We start from the raw sequence: 20,350 nt of genomic DNA, 5'->3' as shown, positions 1-20,350 counted from the left end.
GAAAGCGGGGGTGATTGGTGTAGGGTGTAAAAGCCGCACAGCTCTAATGATAGACTATGTAATGACCCGTACTGGTGAGCGTATCCCTGCTTAGTACTTACTAATACTTTACCTTAATTGAAAATGATAAGTGTATGGGTCCTATGGGACACACAAATTATTTATATTATGTGGCTGCCGGAGATTCAAGTCGTTATAGACGAGGATCGGGTGGGAATTTATTATCCCAAGTTCTATCCCAATCCTTGACGTCGATGTTCCGGAGCAGGTTATTTGCATAGTAGCCGCTTGCAAGTAATTAGCGCAGCGAAAAGTTATATATTGATCTCAGAGCTCAATCATTGATTGACAGGTCACGCGCAGGTGGCACCGCAGTTGGACTGCGCAGTATGACACAGCAGCTCGCAGCTGTCTTATTATAAGGGGACGTTTACAATTGTCTACTAGCTCCAATTGCAGCACATCGACGCACACAAGGATACTACTAGTACTAGTAACGGGTGTGCGGATTCTGGAACAAACGCCGGCATGATAATTGTTGAAACGAGCCCAAAACGCACGGACAATAAAGGCAACGGTCAAAGGGCAGGACTCCACGAGGGCTCAAGTAATACCCTAGGGCCATCGCCACCCCCACCGTATACTTCCCAGACACCTTATCAACCCATAACGGACGTGGTGGTAGTCGTATATCGTCAGTCACCCGCACAACGTTTCTGGAAAGCATTCGGTGTTGCTTTACTTATTTGGTTCCTCATTGCTGCGTTCACCACATCTTCCACCGATATGGCCTTCAATCATGGATTTCGACCCGTATGTCATTTTTCTCTCGCTCAATGGTACGCCTTTGGCTCACGTATTTGATAAGTTCTGGAACGGTGAGCCACCTCATCCCGGCTCACAAGATGGCACCGTCCACCAATGCATCAGTGGCTCCGATTGGACACTGTCCAACCAAAGCTTGAACCAATTTCCCTATAGTGCCGAAGCATTCCTAGAGCTCCCCGTTGACTCTGATGCACTCTACCTGTTCACGAGGGGCTCTCAGCAATCCGGTCATGTTGATATCGTGCAGTCCACCCAGCCGACAGATAAAGTTGGTATCCAAGTGCGAGTTGGCTATTTTGCTCGCGAAGCGCTGGACCACGCCAATGTCTGTCGTCTCGAACGAAAGACAAATGAGAATGGTGTCGGTATCTTTGTAAATACTTCAATCCTCATTCGCTGAACCTTCATCTCAATGAATTTCTGTAGACGTCCGCATTCTCGCACTTCCCTGGCAATAGACAACAACTAAGATTCGAAGTGAAGATCACGCTACCTGCAGGGAAAAATGGAGAAGCTCTGCACATCAAAGCATTCGAGACGGAGACATCCAATTTCAGTCAAGATGTCGCAGATGTCTGGAACACTATTTCCTTCGATAGAATGTCACTCAGAACATCGAATGCCCATGTAAATGCAAAGGTTGGTTGATTTAGTTTCCTGGATTATTGAAATGCTAAATATTTGCCGATCAGTCTGTCACCGCTGAGGATGGTTCGATCCGCTCTAGCAATGGCGGCATCAAAGGGCATTTTAATAGTGGCTCTTCTCTCAAGCTCGCAACTTCAAATGGCCCCATTCAAGCGTCTGTTTCGCTCCTCAACCAAGAGAATGGAGCTGTCAGTGAGCTCAAGATGACAACAAGTAACGGGTATATGACTTGCGTCCTATTTCGGTTCCATCATCTAACCTCCTGTTTCAGTAAAATTGATGCCAATGTTGATCTTGTCACACACTCTGGCCAGGGTGGTATCTTTGACGTCGAAACGCGTACTTCAAATGGGCCCGTCACCCTTGCATACACCGACATGCCTGTCAATTCAATTCTCAGGTCGGAAGCCCGCTCTTCTAACGCGGCAATGAGCGTCAAGTTGTACAGCACTTTCGAAGGCTCGTTTGATGTAGAGACTTCTAATGCAGCAGCCGTACTCAAGGAGCTACCTGTTGAGGATCCTTCTGGGCAGGGACGTCGCAGGGAGGTGACTCAGAGACGAGAGCGATATCGCCTCCGAGGGTCTGCCTACTGGGGCGAGAGCAAAGAGATCGAAGGGCATGCTACGGTCAAAACTTCGAATGGTCGTGTAGACTTGGTGATCTGAGCTTAGGGCATATCAACTTGTTTATGTACTTGTATTAGTATCCTCATGTTCCATCGTGACAAGTACTATGTCTATATGTTCGAAGTCTGGATGGAGTGTGCAGCACAGCCACAGATGGTATTTAGTGTCTCCTACTGCAACGTCTTTCGACGCGACTATCGAGCACGACCTAAGAAGTGATAAAACTCTTGCCATATAACAAGATGGTATATACCTTTCCAATATGTGTACACCTACTGACAGCTTTTCTCGATGTGTAGTTGCCTCTATCACTGCTGACAGCAGCCCAAAACAAACCTATGGTATGGCCTTTTGCATCCATCCAACCGAAACAAGGCTCACTATCCGTTCTGTTTTCTATCTGATTCAACGATCATAGCTCGTAGAGTTGAAAAATGGCGAAACATTCAACGGCCATCTCGTCAATTGCGATAATTTCATGAACATAACACTACGGGAGGTGTACCAAACGAGCGCAGACGGCGATAGATTCTGGAAGTTGAAGGAGTGTTATATTCGCGGCAGCACCGTGCGTTCAACCATCTCTCTTGATGACTTCACTGCAGCTGAACAACCCTTCAGATAAAATACTTGCGTGTACCGGATACATTGTTAGATGCTGTAAAAGAGGAGCAAACCCGAGCACGAGAAGCTGGCCGAAATGCGCGGGGAGGAGCAGGCGCAGGTATGCGAGGAGGTGCGTCTGAGCTAATCGTCCTGCTGTTTCAGGTTCGGCACACTGATCATGATCCGTTCGTTCGCTTGTGTCCATTATCTTTGCACCACACGCCGTTTTCATGGGATATCGATATGATGCCTGTAATTTCCACACAGGCCGAGGTGCTTCATCAAGAGGAGGTTTGTCCATTTTGTTCCATCATACCATATCGGTCCTAATTGATTGTGATCAGGCCGTGGAGGTCCAAGAGGTAGCGGACAACGTGGACGAGGGCGTGGACGGGGAGGTTAGATTCCTGCCGCGATCATCATCCTGTGCAATTCACTTTCAGGGTATGTCATACGTGACCCATGCGTCTCCACTGCCATACGTCATTATCCAGTACATACTCAGTGCCGGAATGATCACAGTGTGTTGTCTAACCACTACTTAATAAGAACGTGCATAGCCAGATAGTGCATCTTTCTTCGGCCCCGCATACTTGCACAGCTCACATTTTGGGTGTTTCCTTGGCTCTCTATCTTACCAAAAGTGGGTTCCTCTGGAAATGTGCTTCTCGGCGCGTGCACGAATTCCCTAAGCGTTTATCGTTGGCACGCACTGTGCTTCTCTTCCATCATGGTATGGCGGGTCTAGATCTAATCCAGTGCCTGTTTTCATGAACCAATATATCAAAGTCCGCCATTCGCCTCGGTAACACCTGCTACATCGCCTGTTTCATTAGGATTGAGATCGACGTAAAGCACCAATCACATCCGCTGTTGCATTGGGTCCTAGATGAAGTCATATTGTTTGCAGATTGCTAAATACATTAATCTAAAGGGATGCCACCGGATGGGATGACTTTCAGTGACAGACGGTTCCAATCCGCGGCTGAAAAGAAAAGAAAAATCCATCTCAGAACAAACCGATCGATCAGACTAACAAAAAACGCACTCTTCGTGTAGACGGTGTTTCCCCACCAGTTGATATAGAGGCCACCTTTTGGGAACTGTAGGCAATGTTTAATAAGGTTAGCCACGATGATCAGAAGGGAAACGTACATCTAACGTGAAAAATATTATAATTAACGACAAAGCAGTGCCTATACCCCGCCGTTAGCAAAAATCAAAGCGAGGCAGGGCAGCCACATACCGCTGTCCAAAGCTGCACTAGTCACATAGTTGAATTTGCTCCACCATGCAAAGTTCCATTTTCTTATTAGATATTGAAATACAAACCCGACTGCGAACCAGGCAGAATAGTTGATGCCGGCCGCGGGCGGTATATACGAGACGCCGTTGAGCACCACAGGCGTGCTCACAAACCTGACCCATGAGTTCGGGTACCGCCGTTGCCACAGCCAGAAAGGAACGGGTAGGAAGGCGCCGACAATGATGGCATACAACTCCGGGTAGTAGAGCGTCCCCTTTCCGAACTGCCGCGTGGGTCCGATAATTCCCCTACAAACATGCGTCGTTGATAAAAGACACAGCAACTGAAATGAAAGACAGACGTACCAGACTGCCGATGCAGTGTAGTACACTTGATTGTGTGGACACGTCAATAAACTGGGTTGTTGTGGGGTGCAGATGTCCGGAATGTTGTCGAACATCCACTGCTTGACACCGATCTGGATGAATGATGCCAACAGGGTGCCCACGAATTGCACTGCAGGGAACACCCTTGGTCAGGCGATCGAGTGACGATCAAAAGAGCACTGCTTACCAAGGAACGTGGCTCGTGGAGGAACCTTTATGTAATGACCAAGCTTGAGATCCTGCACGAATGAAGTAGCTTCCGACAATGTCTGAACGGAGTATGCCTTGAAGATCTGCGACAAATTTGGATGACTACGTCAGACTCCTCGCAAAGTGCTACAGTTTGACCGCGTACCATGTTCGCAACAGGGTCGCCCGCCATTAAGGTCCCTGGGATGATCTGTGCAAGCAGATTCAGCGTGATCTGTACAGATCGGACGTCAGCATTCCTATTCTCGAATGCAGCGCGGAAGCATGCATACCCCTTGCCCAGTCATTGCGTAAATGAACCCGGACGGCAAGACATATAGAGTTGGTAATGCCACGGACAACACCAGGGCCCACACAGGTACTGACGTATGCCACACCTGCAAACAGCCGATGTTGAACAAAATTCATGATGTAAAAAGGGAGTGGGCTTACCTCAACGACCACCACCATGAGGAGGAAAAAGCCGAAGAAGCACACGAGATACCACCAATCTGGCACCTCAGGGTAGTTGCGCATGAGCTTCGCGTGAATGTCATCCTGCTCTACGCGAATCTTCTTCATCCCATTCAGCAAACTTCGGCCGTGGTAAAGGACCGTGTGCACGAGTACGCATGTCGATAGGGCGAATGCAAGCATGTAGGTTATCGCATAAGTCGCGGGAAGATAAAGCGGAGAGTAGTTCTCGTAGGCAGTGAGATTGAAGCGGTTGGAGGCATCCAACACAGCCGACACATTGTACACGTTACCGTAGCGATCATATGGATTACTGTCGTTCAATGGGAAGTAGGCGAGATCCCACGTCTGTGACAAAGTCAGAAACGAAGGATAGAAGGAGGGGCTGAGGGCTGGAGGGACTTACGTTGGTATAGTATAATATTGGTGTGACGATCCAGAAGAAAAGAACGAAGCCAAAGAAGATGTGCACTTCAGCCCACCATGGAAACATCAAGGGACTACCAATCCACGAGATTTGTGACCAGTCGAATGTCACTATGGTCATGCCCAAGCCCGACTCGACGCCAAATAGTTGATTAACTGGAATGTTATCCGGTAGTATCCAACACATCCAAGAAAACACCGAGAGAGCACTGAAGAGGTAGCCTAGAAACTCATCAAAGTCAACCCAAATTGAGCTTGAAAAGAGTCTTACCAGGGATAAAGTAGAAGAAGAATGCGCCACCAAAGACAAGAAGAAAGTATCTGTATCGTGTAATCGAACCTGGTTCTTCGTCGTCCTCCGCGTGAAGCGTGTTCAATAAAGTACACGTCACCAAGTTCTGTGGCCAAACCATGCTCGCAGGCCAAACCAAAAAGCGCCTGCATATCCCTGCAAGACCGAACCCTGTGAGTTGCGTGGCAACAACCAGGAGTACACTGAACCAATAATCCACTTGAACGCCGTAGTTAAGCTGAATGACCACAATGGCGTTGATAGCGTAAGGTGCACCAATAGCGACATTTGCCATTATGTATACCAAAACATGCTCTTTGATGTTCCATGGTCCAGGATTGAGCGAAAACTCATAACTGCCAAGATACCGCGGGAGACGATAAGTCGTGATGGGAAGGACAAAAGCGAGGAATTTTCCAATCGGATAGCAAACGAGCAAAAGGGCAAGGGGAGAGACACTCGGGGCAGGTTGCCGGAAGTTAAAGAAAACGTTCATTGCACTGGAAAGCATGAGACTACAAGCAAGAACGATGTTCTAAAAAAACTCACCTAGCGGTCATACAAAGAACCAGACCGAGTAACCACATCCGCAACGTCATAGCGGGCATTTCTGGGTCATCAATGTTTGAGACAGATGCACGAACTTCAGGAAATGGACTGTCTTCTTCATTCACGGCGTCAAAATCAAACTTCCATCCTGTGTCACGCCGAAATGCAGAATGTTGAGAAAATTACGGTACAAGAACGAAGAACTCACTTTATTGAACCATCGCGACTGTCTTGTTCCAGCATACTAGGTGTTATGCTTAGAGTTGTTGAATCGCCAAGTGTTGATGAAGGATGTCGTGTTCTCTGTGAACTGTTACGAAAGTCCTCCTCGTCGTTCTTCTCGGGTGGGCTGGAGTTTAGACTGACGCGTATTTGCCGAGAGTTCGGGATACTAGGTCTCGAAGGGTGGGTGTTGGTTGTACTCGATAGGGCTGTGCTTAGTCGACGCATGCGATACGGGTCACTTGCGCCTTGGTTTGACGCGGTAGAAGGAGGACTTTCCACTGGAATCTGAGATATGGGTACAGGAAAGAGACGGGAGGGCCCGGCCACCTCAGAGGAGAAACGAGCCCAGGGGTGAAAGGCCGGCGCCGGATATACAAGCGGGGGGCCGTCTGATGGGACTGCATTCGCGAAAACATTTGTGTAGTCTGGTGATATTCGGGATAAATCAGCCGCACGCTGCTTCTCTGCATCTCGCTGTTGGTCTGCGGTTGAAGGAGGGAGAAAGGCAAAAAGGTCCTCTGTGTCGCTTTCCTCTTCCTCTTCTTCCTCAATATAAGCATTATCATAGGTATATTGGTGGTCACGGTCAAATGCGCCTGCAGAAGTTGGGGGACGGGCTGAAGATGTACGAAAAGCTGAGGCTGTGAAGGGGCGAGAGCCTCCAGCTGAAGATGTTGGTCTACCGGACATCAGTCAAAGAGGTCCGGTAAATAGGACCTTTGAACGCCAATTGGGGTATCTTATGAATGTCGTCAAAAAGTTGCTCGGCGTCGTGGACGACGATGAGTAAGGACTACGGGAAGGAGAGGGGAGGGTATCTGAAGACAAGGGAAGGTACTTGGAGGGAAAGGACTTGTGGGAGGACTGAAAGTGGTCCGCTACTAGAGGATCACCACTAAACCAATCACATTTCTCAGGCACATCAACCTTCCCATGTTCCTGGTTAATATTTTTGTGCGTTTTTCACATTTTAATTTTATTTTCAGCCCCAACTACTTCCCTTTTGGACTTCTTACCCTAAATTTGGTTATTGAGCCGCCGTCCTTCCGGCCGCCCCATCTACATACAAATCCTCTATGCCCCGTAATTTTGTAGTATTAGGACGATTAAATGGTCTAATAGATTCATCTGCAGTATGTTTCATGCTCTCCTTATGCTGGCGACCCAGCTTTCGATCAAGTCCCTCATTTCAATCTTGCCCGCTAGCCCTGAGGCACATCAGGGCATCCACACGCTGCAACCCAGTTGTCATTTTCAGCAACCGTGACGTTTCATTTTGACAGTGCTCGTGTGCCTAGCACCCTCCATGGGTGTTATACCTTCACAAGTTCCCCAACACCACGCATACTGCTAATGTAGTCGCCGCTGTCAGTCATACTTTTTTACACTTTAAAGGCAACGAGTCATATGTCATGCCCTCGTTCAACTAAAATCTACAATCCGCGTGCACCGGTGCTCGTCGCTTGTTCGGCGATTAACCGCTTGTTGCAATGATCCAAGTTGCCGATCGCTACAAACGAAGTACATGTAGATTCTATCAAGCAATCAAGCACTTGCCCAAACGCACTAGCATCGAAAAGTTTGGGTTATCTGTTAAGGTAAACAGTCAGGACCTTCACTTTGTCATACGTGCCTTTGCCTATTGCCACCATCACTATACTTATCTGTGAAAGGCATAGCGCGCCTCGCTTACGCCCTGATAGGAGAACTCGTGCAGACTCAGCGTGTCGATGCACGTCACGATTGATGCTGACCAGCGGCTACATGTCTACGTCCGAGTGCCTCCAAAGCTCATGATAGGCGTCCTAGACTCCTAACTACGTTGGTTCCGAGCCAGTTTGCAGGCTTTGCCTACCGCAGTCTATAAACGATTGGGTCATTATTACTCACTAGTCCCGGAGATGACCCCAGCCTAGATGCAGACACCGCCGTAAAAGGCGTCCGCCACTGAACATAATTCCGTCACCCTTGATGGACTGATCACAAAACCAGTCCGTACTCGCGCGAGCGATAAGTATACTAGTCTGTTTACACCACTCTTCCCTCTTTTAGCGGTTTACGGTGAGGGTACGGGACGCCGGATATTTTTAAATAGACACTTTGTGGCTCTCGCTCCATTCCTTGGCGCAGATCATCATTCCTGAGGGAGTGAGGGAGATCAGCCATATCCTTTCATATGTTTCGCAATACTCATGCTATGACTGAGACTTTGCATATGAGAACGAACATACATAGCCGCCTATAAGTAGTCATGATGCTTCTAAGTATACCACATCGGGAAACCAAATAACTGCTCACCGAAGACGTAAATGAACGCAAAGCCACAGCTTGATTGGGAGAGCCCTACAATTCCAATGCTAAAAGAGGAATGCAATGCACTATGCCTTAGCAAGCTGAAAGACTTCCGACTCTTCCGACTGCGATGTTAAGACGCTCACTGGTATTAGGTTTTCCACCGTATTTCCCTTATCGCAGAGTCACAACTTCCAAATATGTCCTCCCGCGAGCGTTTCCTGAGGCAAATTGGGCAAGGAACCAGCGGAATCATGTATCGTGCGAGTCAGAGACTCAGACCAAGGCGCCCAAGATAGTCTCCCCGCGAAGCACGAAAGGCACTCCAAGGTATCGATTTCTTTAGCAACAAGTGCTCCATGACCATAATAGGAAGAGAGCGATGCACACCTTACAATATTGTAAGTAGTTGCGTCGGTACAGCATCACAATGGTTAATTTAAGCCGCAAACCGTAACTTAAGCATCTGCTGCGACGGAGGTGTCTATATCCACTTATCCACCTCCGCAGTGAGTACTATCACAGTCAAGGAGATTGTGCGCACGGTACTTGAGATTCGATTCTTCGGACACAGATCCAATAACCTTTTGCGTAACAGGAGGCATGTCTTGAGCAACCTTCATCGTTGTTTGAAATGTTACACCCCTGATGCCTAGCGATATGATGGCTCTCCCCGTGTTAGTACTCGTGACCTGACGAGGGTAGTAAACAAGGGACCATGTACCTTTTTGACTGCACACTCAGGAACAACAATACGGTCCGCTATTGGGCAATTCTAGAGTGCACGTTGTCCGAGGACTCGGCAAATAAGATAGACGGGCGCGTCAAGTGAAGACACAATAGTCCCGTTGTGCCTGAGATGTTTGTGGCTACTGGGCACTGAGAAAAATGGGGTTGGCATGGCCAATGCTGCGCCTGGGTCATTTTTGGGCCTTTTAGGCGCTCAACAGACTGAACGTTATCGCCTGTCAGCGATGCATCTGATGATGGTGGCAATTTGAAACCCGGGAAAGCCACCGCTTGCATTCGTAATAGAAAATGGTTCAAGGAACATACGTACTTTATAAGACATATAACATACAGTACGTCATCAGAAAAGCAGATGGGCCAACGTCTGAACGCGCTGGACAGGTTTAAGCGGGAGGCGACAACATGAATGTCGTTGGATGCCTTCCATGTCACTAGGTGTCTTCAAAAGCGTAAGAGAGAGTGAAGCGCATACTCGTAGAAGTGTGGTAAAAAATTACTAGAAAGAGGTACAAAACCGCGTGCCACGGAGCAAGGTGAAAACCCTAGTTTTGGAAGTGAGAAGAAGGAAACGTGACATGGGAGAACCCGAGCTCACCTGACCGCCCACAGTCACTACTTCACACCTTTGTCAAGGGTGAAGCTGAAGCTTAAGTTTGCAATCGGGACTCAGGACACCTGGAATGGTTTGATCAGGCTGCAACTCGGAGGATGGGACCTACGTCACCATGAGTCAGTGGCGGAGCCACTGTCAGTGCCACTGTACGTGACTGCATGACAGTACTTGCGAGTCGGAATTCAACTTGAAGCAATTGGCCTCTTACAGATATCCAGATAGTAGCTTGGTGAGATGCAGGTATGATAACGCCTCAGAGCTGTCAGTGTCAATATTAATGTTCTGATAACCGGTCAAATTCGAACTGGTGAGAGAGTGTAAGCCAATCTGGGTCCACGTGCTGGCGCTCGGGACCGGCGACTCTTGCACAGCTCATGACTGGTGATCGTGACGGCCGTGCACCAATCTTCCGCAATCCAACAAAGGTAGCTTGATTGTGACAATGATGTTGATAATACCAACAGATAGATCATGATGATTCTTAGAAAGTGATCAGCGAGCGTCAATCTGAGCTCTCATGTCAACTATAGTTACTGTCACGGGCTATTACCGACACCGAGCGCGGCCGCATCACCAGGACGCTGCGTCCGCAGTATGTTTCACGTGAACTCTTCGATAGTGGCGCGCAGATCTACTGTATATCTGCAGTTATGTACATCGTACTGTGCATTGGCCTCGTTCGTTCTTTTAAACATACTAAAAGCGCTGTCTGACGAGGATGAACGGAGACCGTGACAACAAAGAGGTTTTTCAACTTCAAGTTGAATATGGTGACTTCGGATCAGCACAGACTGCCACTCTCAATAGCCAGACTCGCGAATCGCAATTTGTGGAGCGGCCGCGCCGGTCTATGGCAGCTAGGCTTTTTGGTATCGGCATTGTGAGCTTGCTGCTCTTTGTCGTGTTTACCCACCCTAGATTCAACATCGTGCGCAATGTTTCCGACTACTACGAGGTTGGGATTTTCTTTGGCCGTCAGGACTAGAAGTCAACTTATGTGCTACAGTTTTCAACAGACTTAAATGAACCTGGTTACCCTGATCCCAGCGATGGGGCAGTCGTCGGGTGCATCAGTAGCGCGGAGTGGGACGAATACTATGAATTACCATCATGGGCGCAGCAGTTCCCTTTTGGCAGCGAGTCACTTTTCACCCTTCCTGTCGGCTCTGACTCCCTGTATCTCATCTCTCGGGGTGCTTTCCAGTACGGCACTGTCACCGTGGAGCAGTCAACGGATGTCTCAGATGATGTCATTGTACGCATCCGCGCTGCATACTTTAAAGAAGAGGCCTTTGAACGTGCAAATGTTTGCCGCCTCAAGCGCCAGGAAAATCAGAATGGAATCGGTATCTACGCAAGTTTTTTTTCTTGAACAGTAGGTTGTGCCGTACTAATATTACATGGGCAATGCCACATAATAGACCTCGAAGAGCCCTCTTCCTGGCCAAGATAACAAAGATCAGCTCATGTTTGATGTCACATTGACCTTGCCCGCCAGCGCGAGCGAGGATGCCCTCTATATCAAGAGTTTAGAGACCTCTGCGCCTCTTTTCAGCCACGAGGTCGCGGCTTTGTCGGACACCGTTTTCTTCGGTAGTATTTCGTTAAATACTTTGCATTTCCCGATCAACGTCCAGGTTCGTGCTACATCACTTAGAGATTTAAGTATTTAGAGCTGAAGTCTTCATAGTCTGTAGCAGCCGAGACAGGGGTTTTTACCACTGCTAACGGGCTTATCAAAGGACACTTTCATTCGATGTCGTCTCTCAAACTCATTACTACCAACATGGCCATCGACGCAGATGTTATCCTGTTTCATAACGAATCTGCAAAGCCATCTGAATTGGTCATAACAACTGCAAATGCGTGTGTACTCATGCTCCTTTTCATTCCTCGATATATTAAACGCTTCGTCGTTATATTAGGCCCCTTAATGCACGTGTATCTTTGACTACTGTCTCGGGATATGCCGGAGAATTCGGAGTTGATGCACAAACCGCGAACGCCCCGCTTAAACTCACCTATGCCAACTCGCCAGTTCATTCTCAGCTCAACAGTAAGGCGAGAACCGTGAATGCTCCAGTGACTGTAGGCTTGCATAGCGCATTCGAGGGCTCTTTCTCTATATCCTCCTCATTCATCGGGCCCTCGCTTGAGCAACATAGAGTTGAGGATCCCACAGGCAAAGGGCGTGAACGTCATGTCACTGCATCCCGCAGCAGGGGACACGTTCAAGGCACTGTTCGTTGGGTTGGGGGCGAACATAGTGGAGGCGGAACTGGCTTTGTTCAAGTATCAACAACGCTATCGCCTGCCAAGTTGATCTTGTGAAGCATGGTGTTCTAATTGGAAGAGGGTGGATCGAATTCTTTCAAGATTACTCTGTCGTAAACATGTTCTATCTTCACATCTGCGATGCCCTTGCTGTAATCATGACTTCATTGGTTGCGAGGTCGTCATGGGGGTGACTATACCAGACAAAGGCAAAGACAAAGGTACAAAATCCTGTGTAAACAGTTAGTATATTTGTACCATTACTTTTGTGAGTGCTTTAAGATACGGAGTGCACTCGTTTAAACCGTCCTCTAGAAATCAATTCAACTTTTTCTATCCCAAAGAGAGAAGGAATCAAAATCATCCAGATCAACTGCTGGATGTTCAAGTCGGGGACCTCATCCCCTACTATCAATCACTCAGGTACGCCGTTCGACTGATGCTCTTTGGGTGCCGAACTTTTTATATGGCTTCCCTGTGGAGCTGAAGATATTCTACATGCAGAAGGTGCCAAGGAAAGAGGGAGAGCATGACCCTGCGTACACAGAGAACTGTGACCTTTTGATGCCTGGTGTGGGAGAAATCGTTGGTGCGTGAGATTCTGAACTGCCGTACGCTAGTACTACCTGTGACTAAATACGTGATAGGCGAATCGATAAGGATAGCAGATATGGAAGAGCTACTCGCGGCGTACAAGCGCGCGCGCGGCTGGCTAACCGTTTCACTGTGAGATATGTATGGATTAGGACTGATCAAGAAAATCGCATTGAAAGACACCTTCCAGGAAATGTTCGCTGTATCCACGATGGCCCGGTCGTGCAACACCTCAGGTTTGATTTGGACCTCGATGTTTGGCAGTATCGTGAATAAAATGTATGGTTATGCATAATAGATTCGAGTCGTTTAATGTCTATCTAACCCCCATCCAAAGGCGAGCAGAGGGACGACAAACTATTAGCAACATATGCATTTAAGTATGCCATGATACACCTCCTGAGGCTCCTGTTTTCTAAAAGTGCATCTGCTTGGGCATCAACCATGCTGTCCATGACCTGCTCAATTCGTGTGAGGTAATATTGGCCATCCACTCGGAGGACCCACGGTTCTCGCCTTACTATTGAACCGGGAATCAACTTGGCGAGTCGACATGAGACTCTTGGGTGTTCACGACTTTGAGGCAGTACTCAAAGATACTGCCTCAAGGGGCTAGCTATAATGACGAACTTGATTCACCCAGTGCATCGAGTGATGAAAAGGGGCGACAATCACATCTACTGCGCCAATGATGATGTTGGTGGTGGTGAATCCGAGAGACGATATTGAATGGGCATTGAAAATGTCTTTTGACGCGCTCATTAGCAGTGGTAAAAACTCTGCTACATCCGCTATGTACGTAATGCAGACGTCGGCAATGGACACTCTGGCTCTGAACGACGCGGCACAAATCTGGACATTGAAATTACTCCTCACGTCGCTTCAAGTTAGTCAATATTGAGTGTTCAAATCAATTCAAAGGTGCCTTCATTGCCCATGAAGCAGGGAAATTTGACCAGACTCCAGGAACAACCACATTGAAATTTGACCAAGTCAGCAACGAACTAGGTATTGTACAATCAGCCACAGCACCAATGCGAAAGCAGAAACATGACTCACTGTCCAGATATGCCCATGGACAGGCTGCCATCCCATCGATAAGCAGTCTAATAACTGCAGTATTTGGTACCGCTGGTACGCTATTAACATTGCAAGGTGCAAGGCATGAGCAACGGGTTGAATCCTGGATGCAAAGCAGACAACTCATACTCACCGACTTCAAATTACAGCTAAGGCCACTGCAGCAATCTTTGGCCGTTATGCAGTCCACGAATATGGGACTGCATGCAGTGACAGACATACATGCTGCCAAAGCAGTGACGACGACGAGGAAGGATGAACGCATGATTTATACGAAGTGATACAAGCTTTGCAAAGGGAACTCTGAACTACTGAGGTGGACAGGGCTGCAATGCTTTTATATCCTGAAAATATTAATATTATTGTGGGTAAAACTTGCAAATTCTATTGGTTTGGCAGATTGGTTGCGCCTGGATGGCAGAACTTCACGGCGAATGGTGTTAGAAGACCCTAATACAGCGCCTGAATCGGCGGACAAACAAACCAGAATCCGAAGAAATACAGCCCAAGCGACAGAACTGCATAGGCAAGGCTCTTTCATAGCCTCCACGAAGGCCTGATTATAGATAGATCGGAGGTCACATTTCCAGATAGCAACTCGTCAAAAAATAACACCAAGGTTGCTACAAAATTGAATGAGTAGCGACGGAATGAAGGTGAAGGAACATCATTCACTTTTTCCCATGCCTTCTAAAGCACATCACAGCACCGAACTACACACTGAAAACGAATATCATTATATTAGTAAAATAACAAGGGAAAGAAATAAGGGAGAGACCTACATGCAAGGCAGTGGCAGGTGTGCGAGGGGAACAAGTATGAGGGTACACTGCGACGAGAGTTGTTGTGCAAAGTATGATTATAATCACAAGGGAGAAAAACAGAAGAAAAAACTTGTCTGAGGACGCGAGACGGAGTCAGCAGTGACTGGAAAGGCAGAAATAGTATCAGGGCTGTGGACATCATGTACTCGCGCAGATTTCCAACCATCAGTAGCTGCGGCCTGCCAAGGTTGTGTCTCACCCACCCCTGACGCACCAATACTGTCCATGCAGAGCTCTTTGCCTGCTGCAGGGAGTACGCTGACATCTTACCATTCGTCCCCATCCCGATACATCATCATCAATTTTAACATACCATCAAGCTCACTCCCCCCTTCAGCTCGTGATCTAGCCAGGCTCAGCAACGCACACACCAATCAATTGGAGACTGTGCAGCTCACCCACCCACTCCCAGCAACCCAGCCAGTCATCGGTAATGGGCAAGAAGTTCTGGCCGCCGCCGCCAAGCCGGATGCTCCTCAAAATACAAACATGGCCCCTCTTAGATTAGCTGCATCAGCTGCTGCTGTCCTGCAACCGCAAACAAAGCGTCTCCTAGAGGAACGTCCACCTCAAATAAAGGTATGTACCTGCCACCCCAAAGGACCCACTAACGCAGAACAGGGCACCTATCACTGCCCACGCCAAGTCAGATATCAAATACCCATGCTAATTTATGTCGCCCATTGGATATTTGATAATATCGAAAAGGCGCAAGAAACTGGGGTGCAATAGTTAGGCTGCGCGGCATTTGCTCACGCACTCAGCATCATGTTCGCATACAACAAGCGCAGCATATCGGAGGAGGATCCCGACTGCCCCAGAGGTGGCACCACGGACGCCCAGGAAGAATTCGTTCTCGAGGCTGCATGGACGGCCCTTTTGAAGCAGATTGGCAGAAGCATAGACGGGATCCAAACGGACGTTGACCTGGAATGTCTATCGGTCTTCGAACAGCGCCTGTTTGAGAAGTTGGCTCAGTCGTGCTCTGCAGGAAACTATCAGTGGGGCCTAGATGACGGGAACCATCAACATGGTTGGGACTCATATGCTGGGTTTCCATCCCACTAGAACCACGAGGATCGCAATGAATGAAATCACGATTATGATGAAAATGAGCTTGAGGTGCTATGCTTTCTGACTTTCGAAACGGTCCTAGTTCCATAACGATCACCCTAGCGCGTGCCAGACTGAGTGACAGCGACAATGTCGAGCAAGACATGTCGGGACCTCGGAAGCGAAGAAAGGTCACGGTGGCACTGACCGGGTCTTGATTCGGAGATGATGCCCGCAATTGTGCAGTCACTCGTTCGGAAGAAAGAAAAATAACATTGTATGCAGAGGAATCAGACTACAATGTAATATAAAAGATGACTTAGTGACAAAGAAGACAGTCGTTGAAACAATTATGATATGGAAGACCTGACTTTGCAGACCGGAGTACTTGTATGAATCTTGACGATACCGCCTGACCGTGACTTTGCGGGCATGGATATAAATATAAGGATTTGGCGCACGCTCGAATCCATGGCTCGTTTGGAGGGCAAGTACTGGGAGGTACATAACAGTGTAGTGATGCGCACTCACCGTTTGGGAGCATGCGGCAGTTGCCGTAGCAGTTGCCTCATTAGTAATTAGTACGCGACGTTCATGTCCTTCCTGGTCTGCCCCCTCGGTACTCAGTGTCGGTGCGCGTCCCATCCTCAACGCTGCAGACCACGGCTACAACAAAACCTGTCGAGATTATATTCTCCCCTCCTGGTATGCATGTATGATTCAGAAAGCCCCCATCCCAGACCTAACTCCATGCCAACCTAGAAGAGCTTTGGGCGATCTGGATATCTGACTCCCGCATTCCAATGCGTGCGTCGCGATATGCATGGGCCGCCTCGTGGAACATAAGTCCACTGCGCGTCGACAGCTGGTTCTGGGCTTGCAAATCAAAGGCGAAGAAAGTGGAACAACCACTACCGAACAAGACGTGCAAGCTTTCGTTGGTACCGCCGGCTACTTGAAGAGAGAGCTCACAACTCCAGTTTCAGTTCCATCGCATGCCTGTGACTCTGATGCGACTGATGTCGACTCACCATCTGGCAATGCTCCCATTTCGTTGGACGTTAACTTTTTTCCAGATCAAAACTCAATGTTCATGCCTCCAAGGTTTTCCATCATGCCCAATCCATCTATTATCCCTGAACCTATGGAAGGAGGTGCACGTACACGCTATCACGCTCAAAATTCTTCACCAGTAACACGCACTCTCACCCCCATGACAAATTATGGACACACGGCAAGTCACAGCAGGTTCAAGCATTTATGACCAAAAGCCGCCGCGATCAAAATGCCTTTTGGGGCTTCTCACGATGTGTCTCTCGCCGATGCCTTGATGTTGTACCCCTATCTCTACCTGTTGTGCGCACCTCACAAGGTTGCTGCATCCGCAACCTTCCGTTTCTCGGCTTCCCAGATGGAGTGGGACCCGACAAATTTAGATTGTTGCTTCGAGGATTCTGGCGTCAAGACTTCGAACTATCGTTGCTGGACTCAGAGCTGCTGAATGACGAATGAGATACCACTCTCGCGCCATAATGTTACCTGCTTCCCCAGCTGTACTGGATTGTTCCCAGTCAACATCAAGGTTTGTTTGAAGCCATGCCTCATGTCTCGCCTACGGTATATTGCACTCACTACCTATACTAGGTCGCCTATGTCGTTCTCGAGGCTCTGGATACCATAAACTCACGAGGCCTCATGGGATGATCATATGTGTGGACACGGGGAGTGGGACGACCAGGAAGAATTGACTATCATGAAGTGTGGGGGAGTACTGGATCTGGTTGTGGATTCAACCGCGTCTCGTATTTTACATCTTCACAACTTTGCCTCTTGTATTCACTCCATAAACAAGTAGTCATTCCGCCATTTTGAGTAGAGACAAGTGGATTCGTCAAAATTGTGCATACCCCACCCAATGACAGATATAGATGTTATTTTCTTCCAGAAGTGGTATGCTTAGTATAGCCTGAAGCTGCCCTCAGCTCACCAACGTACGCTCGGTGATATGGCACATAGGCCATGGAAGCAATCTGAATACAGTGTGACAGGTGACAAGAAACCTAGACGAATGGATCCCCTACGACCTCTAGCACAACATTTTCTTCTTTCCCGACCTCAGCGGAACATTCCCGATGAACCCACCGACCCTAAAAAAGACAGATGAGAATGTTGACAACTTTCAACAACCAAGTCAAAGTCCAAATACCAAGGCGCGCAACAAGCACAGGATAGACTCACTGTGTAGGACTGATCCCCTATGCCAATGCTACGAAGGCGTGTCTGGAACATCAAGGCGCGAGCGTGCTCCTCGGTAAAACGAGTCGCCTTCCCCTCACTGGAAAGATGGGAAAAATCTGCATACATGGCTCGGGGTCCTGAGTGCTTTTCAAACCGCGGAGGTAAATCAACGCTGCCATCAGGGATCCAAGAGACATGAAGCGTGAGAGTTTGAAGGTTGTGCCCCGCCTCGATTGCTTTTGCGATTGAATCCTAAACACATCAGCAATTAACCGGAGATTTATCTTCCCAATACTAACAAGAATCACATACTACGTCTGGACTCGCCACAGAGCATTCAAGTGTCGAAAGCTGGGGGCATGTTGAACACATATAGGATACGGTTTCTAACGTCAACTGCGCAAGCCCCACAGCAAAATCTTGAAGGGACTTTCCGTGTCTGTCAGTAAGATTCACGATGAATGGGCGCGGAATGGTTATTTGGCCGTGCACTGCAAATGCATTTAGCGTGAATGACTTTAGAGTTTGTTGGTGTGGAAGCAATATCCTCATCCATGTCCATAGTTTCTGCGGTCCATCGATATCCACTGATCCTGCTTGAACTGTTAGGCGTTGCAAACGGGGGTAACGGTGTGAGAGGCGTGCGGTAATTTCCAGAGCCTAGATATTCCGTGTCAAGGGCTATCAGATTGGGCAGACAAGCAATTATAGCCGGGATGGCGGCGCTTGGTGCACCCTTGAGACAGAGCTCTTGTAAAAGAGGAAGTTTCATGAAGACAGAGACGAGGATAGTTGCGGGAACACCTGCACAACGCTGTGAATGGAATAAGGAAACAAAGAGGTAAATCAAAGGCTCTCTTACGCCAAGTTCGAGGTGCGTTAGAGAGGAGCTCAACAAATGAGCCCATCCTTGAAGCACCCGCGGGGGGCCCCACTCCAAAGACCACACTGATAGGCGACGGATGCCCTGAATAGTATTGAGCCGGGCCCAAACTCGTTCTCCTGGATCATACTGGGTGCGTATGGTAAGCTCCCGCAAGGGTAATGTCATCAAGACATCCAGTATGGGTAGAAAATTCGCCTCTGGAGTCGCCGTGTCGTCCACCCAAGTTGCAGATGTGAGATTTGTACAAAGTCTAAGCGCTGCAACAATATCCTCAGTGATCTGAGGAATAACTTGTCGCAAGTTCTGCACTGCGCCTGTGTAGTGGGGGCGATCAAGCCAATTTACAAGTCTTGGAACCACGTCACTTGCCTGTCTCCGTCACATGCCAGACATACTGTGCCAATTCTGGTCGTTTGAGAAGGGTTGCAGAGGGATGATGAAGGATCTGATTGTAGTGAACATAGTTTTAGACACTTACTCGCGAGATAAAGAGTAATCGCACATTTCGCTTCACTCGTGAATCGAGCCTCCTGTACAAAAGTGGGGTCGCTGCGCAGTTGAATGCCCGGCTGACTAGTGTAGCTGCACTCAGATGCCTTCGATCAGGTAAATGTATGAGAATAGGCTGCAGAAGATCGAAAGGTATGTTCACTATAGTAGACATGTTGTTAAGAGGTTGCGGCGTTCTTGCAATATGCGATCAGTCTAACTGATCGGGCAGACGGGCGGGCGCCTATGTAACCCCACTTGACATTTGACCCCGGGCCTAAGTTACCATCTATAGAAATTTTCTAACTTGCAAGCAACCTGGGCGCACTCACTAGCTCTCTTTGCGGTATATCACCATCCGCAACCGTGGATTATCGCTTCTGTCAACTGCAAGAATAGGGTAGCATTGTAATAGTGGTGGTAAGTGAGCTTGTGATACACAATGCTCATCGATCATCACCAGCCACAATATTTTCCACTACTAGTTTTCCTTGTGCCACCCGTTTTATCAAAGGAGCAAGCGGAGCATCTCGACTGTAGCATTCCTGCAGCTCTCAGGACAAAATAAAAAGGATGGTTGGCGGGTAAGTCCTGGTTTAGATTATCTACCTCGGGTCATACATCAATGATGATCGGCCTCGAGCCGGCAAAAATTCCCAAGCAAACCATTTGGATAGGAACCTATAGCAACCAAGGAGCACCAAGCCGTTGGTAGCCTATTCCGTCATTAACTTCTTGCCCACAGGCTCCCACAGGGTG

The 20,350-nt window shown here is 48.3% G+C and overlaps 9 protein-coding genes across 9 annotated transcripts; 6 read left to right on the top strand and 3 right to left on the bottom strand.

Moving 5' to 3' along the window:
* Positions 1-528: 528 nt before the first annotated feature.
* Positions 529-2,144, top strand: DFJ58DRAFT_670007 (uncharacterized protein; the record flags this gene model as incomplete). The annotated part of the gene is made up of 5 exons (XM_041382827.1): positions 529-813; positions 869-1,201; positions 1,255-1,467; positions 1,521-1,696; positions 1,748-2,144. 5 exons carry the CDS (start codon positions 529-531, stop codon positions 2,142-2,144), a joined length of 1,404 nt encoding a protein of 467 aa, XP_041236798.1.
* Positions 2,145-2,263: 119 nt separating this feature from the next.
* Positions 2,264-3,335, top strand: DFJ58DRAFT_819712 (uncharacterized protein). Its single transcript, XM_041391924.1, has 5 exons — positions 2,264-2,350; positions 2,405-2,446; positions 2,524-2,673; positions 2,727-3,002; positions 3,056-3,335. Exons 1-5 carry the CDS (start codon positions 2,348-2,350, stop codon positions 3,254-3,256), a joined length of 672 nt encoding a protein of 223 aa, XP_041236797.1. The 5' UTR covers positions 2,264-2,347; the 3' UTR covers positions 3,257-3,335.
* Positions 3,336-3,378: 43 nt separating this feature from the next.
* DFJ58DRAFT_908541 (OPT oligopeptide transporter protein-domain-containing protein) lies at positions 3,379-6,516 on the bottom strand (the record flags this gene model as incomplete). Its single annotated transcript, XM_041395111.1, has 13 exons — positions 3,379-3,696; positions 3,760-3,814; positions 3,867-3,907; positions 3,958-4,265; positions 4,323-4,473; positions 4,531-4,636; positions 4,699-4,767; positions 4,826-4,930; positions 4,986-5,354; positions 5,413-5,654; positions 5,704-6,224; positions 6,274-6,421; positions 6,492-6,516. 13 exons carry the CDS (start codon positions 6,514-6,516, stop codon positions 3,635-3,637), a joined length of 2,202 nt encoding a protein of 733 aa, XP_041236796.1. The 3' UTR covers positions 3,379-3,634.
* A 4,139-nt stretch (positions 6,517-10,655) lies between these two features.
* On the top strand, positions 10,656-12,672 carry DFJ58DRAFT_191388 (uncharacterized protein). The gene is made up of 5 exons (XM_041379143.1): positions 10,656-11,108; positions 11,160-11,507; positions 11,575-11,790; positions 11,844-12,019; positions 12,079-12,672. Exons 1-5 carry the CDS (start codon positions 10,872-10,874, stop codon positions 12,482-12,484), a joined length of 1,383 nt encoding a protein of 460 aa, XP_041236795.1. The 5' UTR covers positions 10,656-10,871; the 3' UTR covers positions 12,485-12,672.
* DFJ58DRAFT_819693 (uncharacterized protein) lies at positions 12,654-13,342 on the top strand. The gene is made up of 4 exons (XM_041391923.1): positions 12,654-12,850; positions 12,917-13,016; positions 13,075-13,153; positions 13,212-13,342. Exons 2-4 carry the CDS (start codon positions 12,926-12,928, stop codon positions 13,261-13,263), a joined length of 222 nt encoding a protein of 73 aa, XP_041236794.1. The 5' UTR covers positions 12,654-12,850; positions 12,917-12,925; the 3' UTR covers positions 13,264-13,342.
* DFJ58DRAFT_917787 (uncharacterized protein) lies at positions 13,342-14,480 on the bottom strand (the record flags this gene model as incomplete). Its single annotated transcript, XM_041395547.1, has 4 exons — positions 14,235-14,480; positions 14,081-14,160; positions 13,652-13,901; positions 13,342-13,560 (listed from the first exon to the last, which is right to left on the bottom strand). The coding sequence occupies exons 2-4, from the start codon at positions 14,095-14,097 to the stop codon at positions 13,342-13,344; spliced, it is 486 nt and encodes a 161-aa protein (XP_041236793.1). The 5' UTR covers positions 14,098-14,160; positions 14,235-14,480.
* Positions 14,481-15,693: 1,213 nt separating this feature from the next.
* DFJ58DRAFT_670008 (uncharacterized protein) lies at positions 15,694-15,993 on the top strand (the record flags this gene model as incomplete). Its single annotated transcript, XM_041382828.1, has 1 exon — positions 15,694-15,993. One exon carries the CDS (start codon positions 15,694-15,696, stop codon positions 15,991-15,993), a length of 300 nt encoding a protein of 99 aa, XP_041236792.1.
* A 737-nt stretch (positions 15,994-16,730) lies between these two features.
* Positions 16,731-16,937, top strand: DFJ58DRAFT_670012 (uncharacterized protein; the record flags this gene model as incomplete). The annotated part of the gene is made up of 1 exon (XM_041382829.1): positions 16,731-16,937. A coding segment is annotated over one exon (207 nt), but the record flags the coding sequence as incomplete, so codon positions are not given.
* A 1,039-nt stretch (positions 16,938-17,976) lies between these two features.
* Positions 17,977-19,822, bottom strand: DFJ58DRAFT_819685 (uncharacterized protein). Its single transcript, XM_041391922.1, has 7 exons — positions 19,605-19,822; positions 19,472-19,547; positions 19,079-19,416; positions 18,837-19,030; positions 18,529-18,763; positions 18,217-18,468; positions 17,977-18,125 (listed from the first exon to the last, which is right to left on the bottom strand). Exons 1-7 carry the CDS (start codon positions 19,764-19,766, stop codon positions 18,039-18,041), a joined length of 1,344 nt encoding a protein of 447 aa, XP_041236790.1. The 5' UTR covers positions 19,767-19,822; the 3' UTR covers positions 17,977-18,038.
* Positions 19,823-20,350: the final 528 nt, after the last annotated feature.

The sequence above is a fragment of the Suillus subalutaceus genome, assembly GCF_016647625.1.
Source record: "Suillus subalutaceus strain FC151 chromosome Unknown DFJ58scaffold_205, whole genome shotgun sequence".
NCBI lineage: Eukaryota > Fungi > Basidiomycota > Agaricomycetes > Boletales > Suillaceae > Suillus > Suillus subalutaceus.
This window is presented reverse-complemented; position numbering and strand designations above follow the sequence as displayed.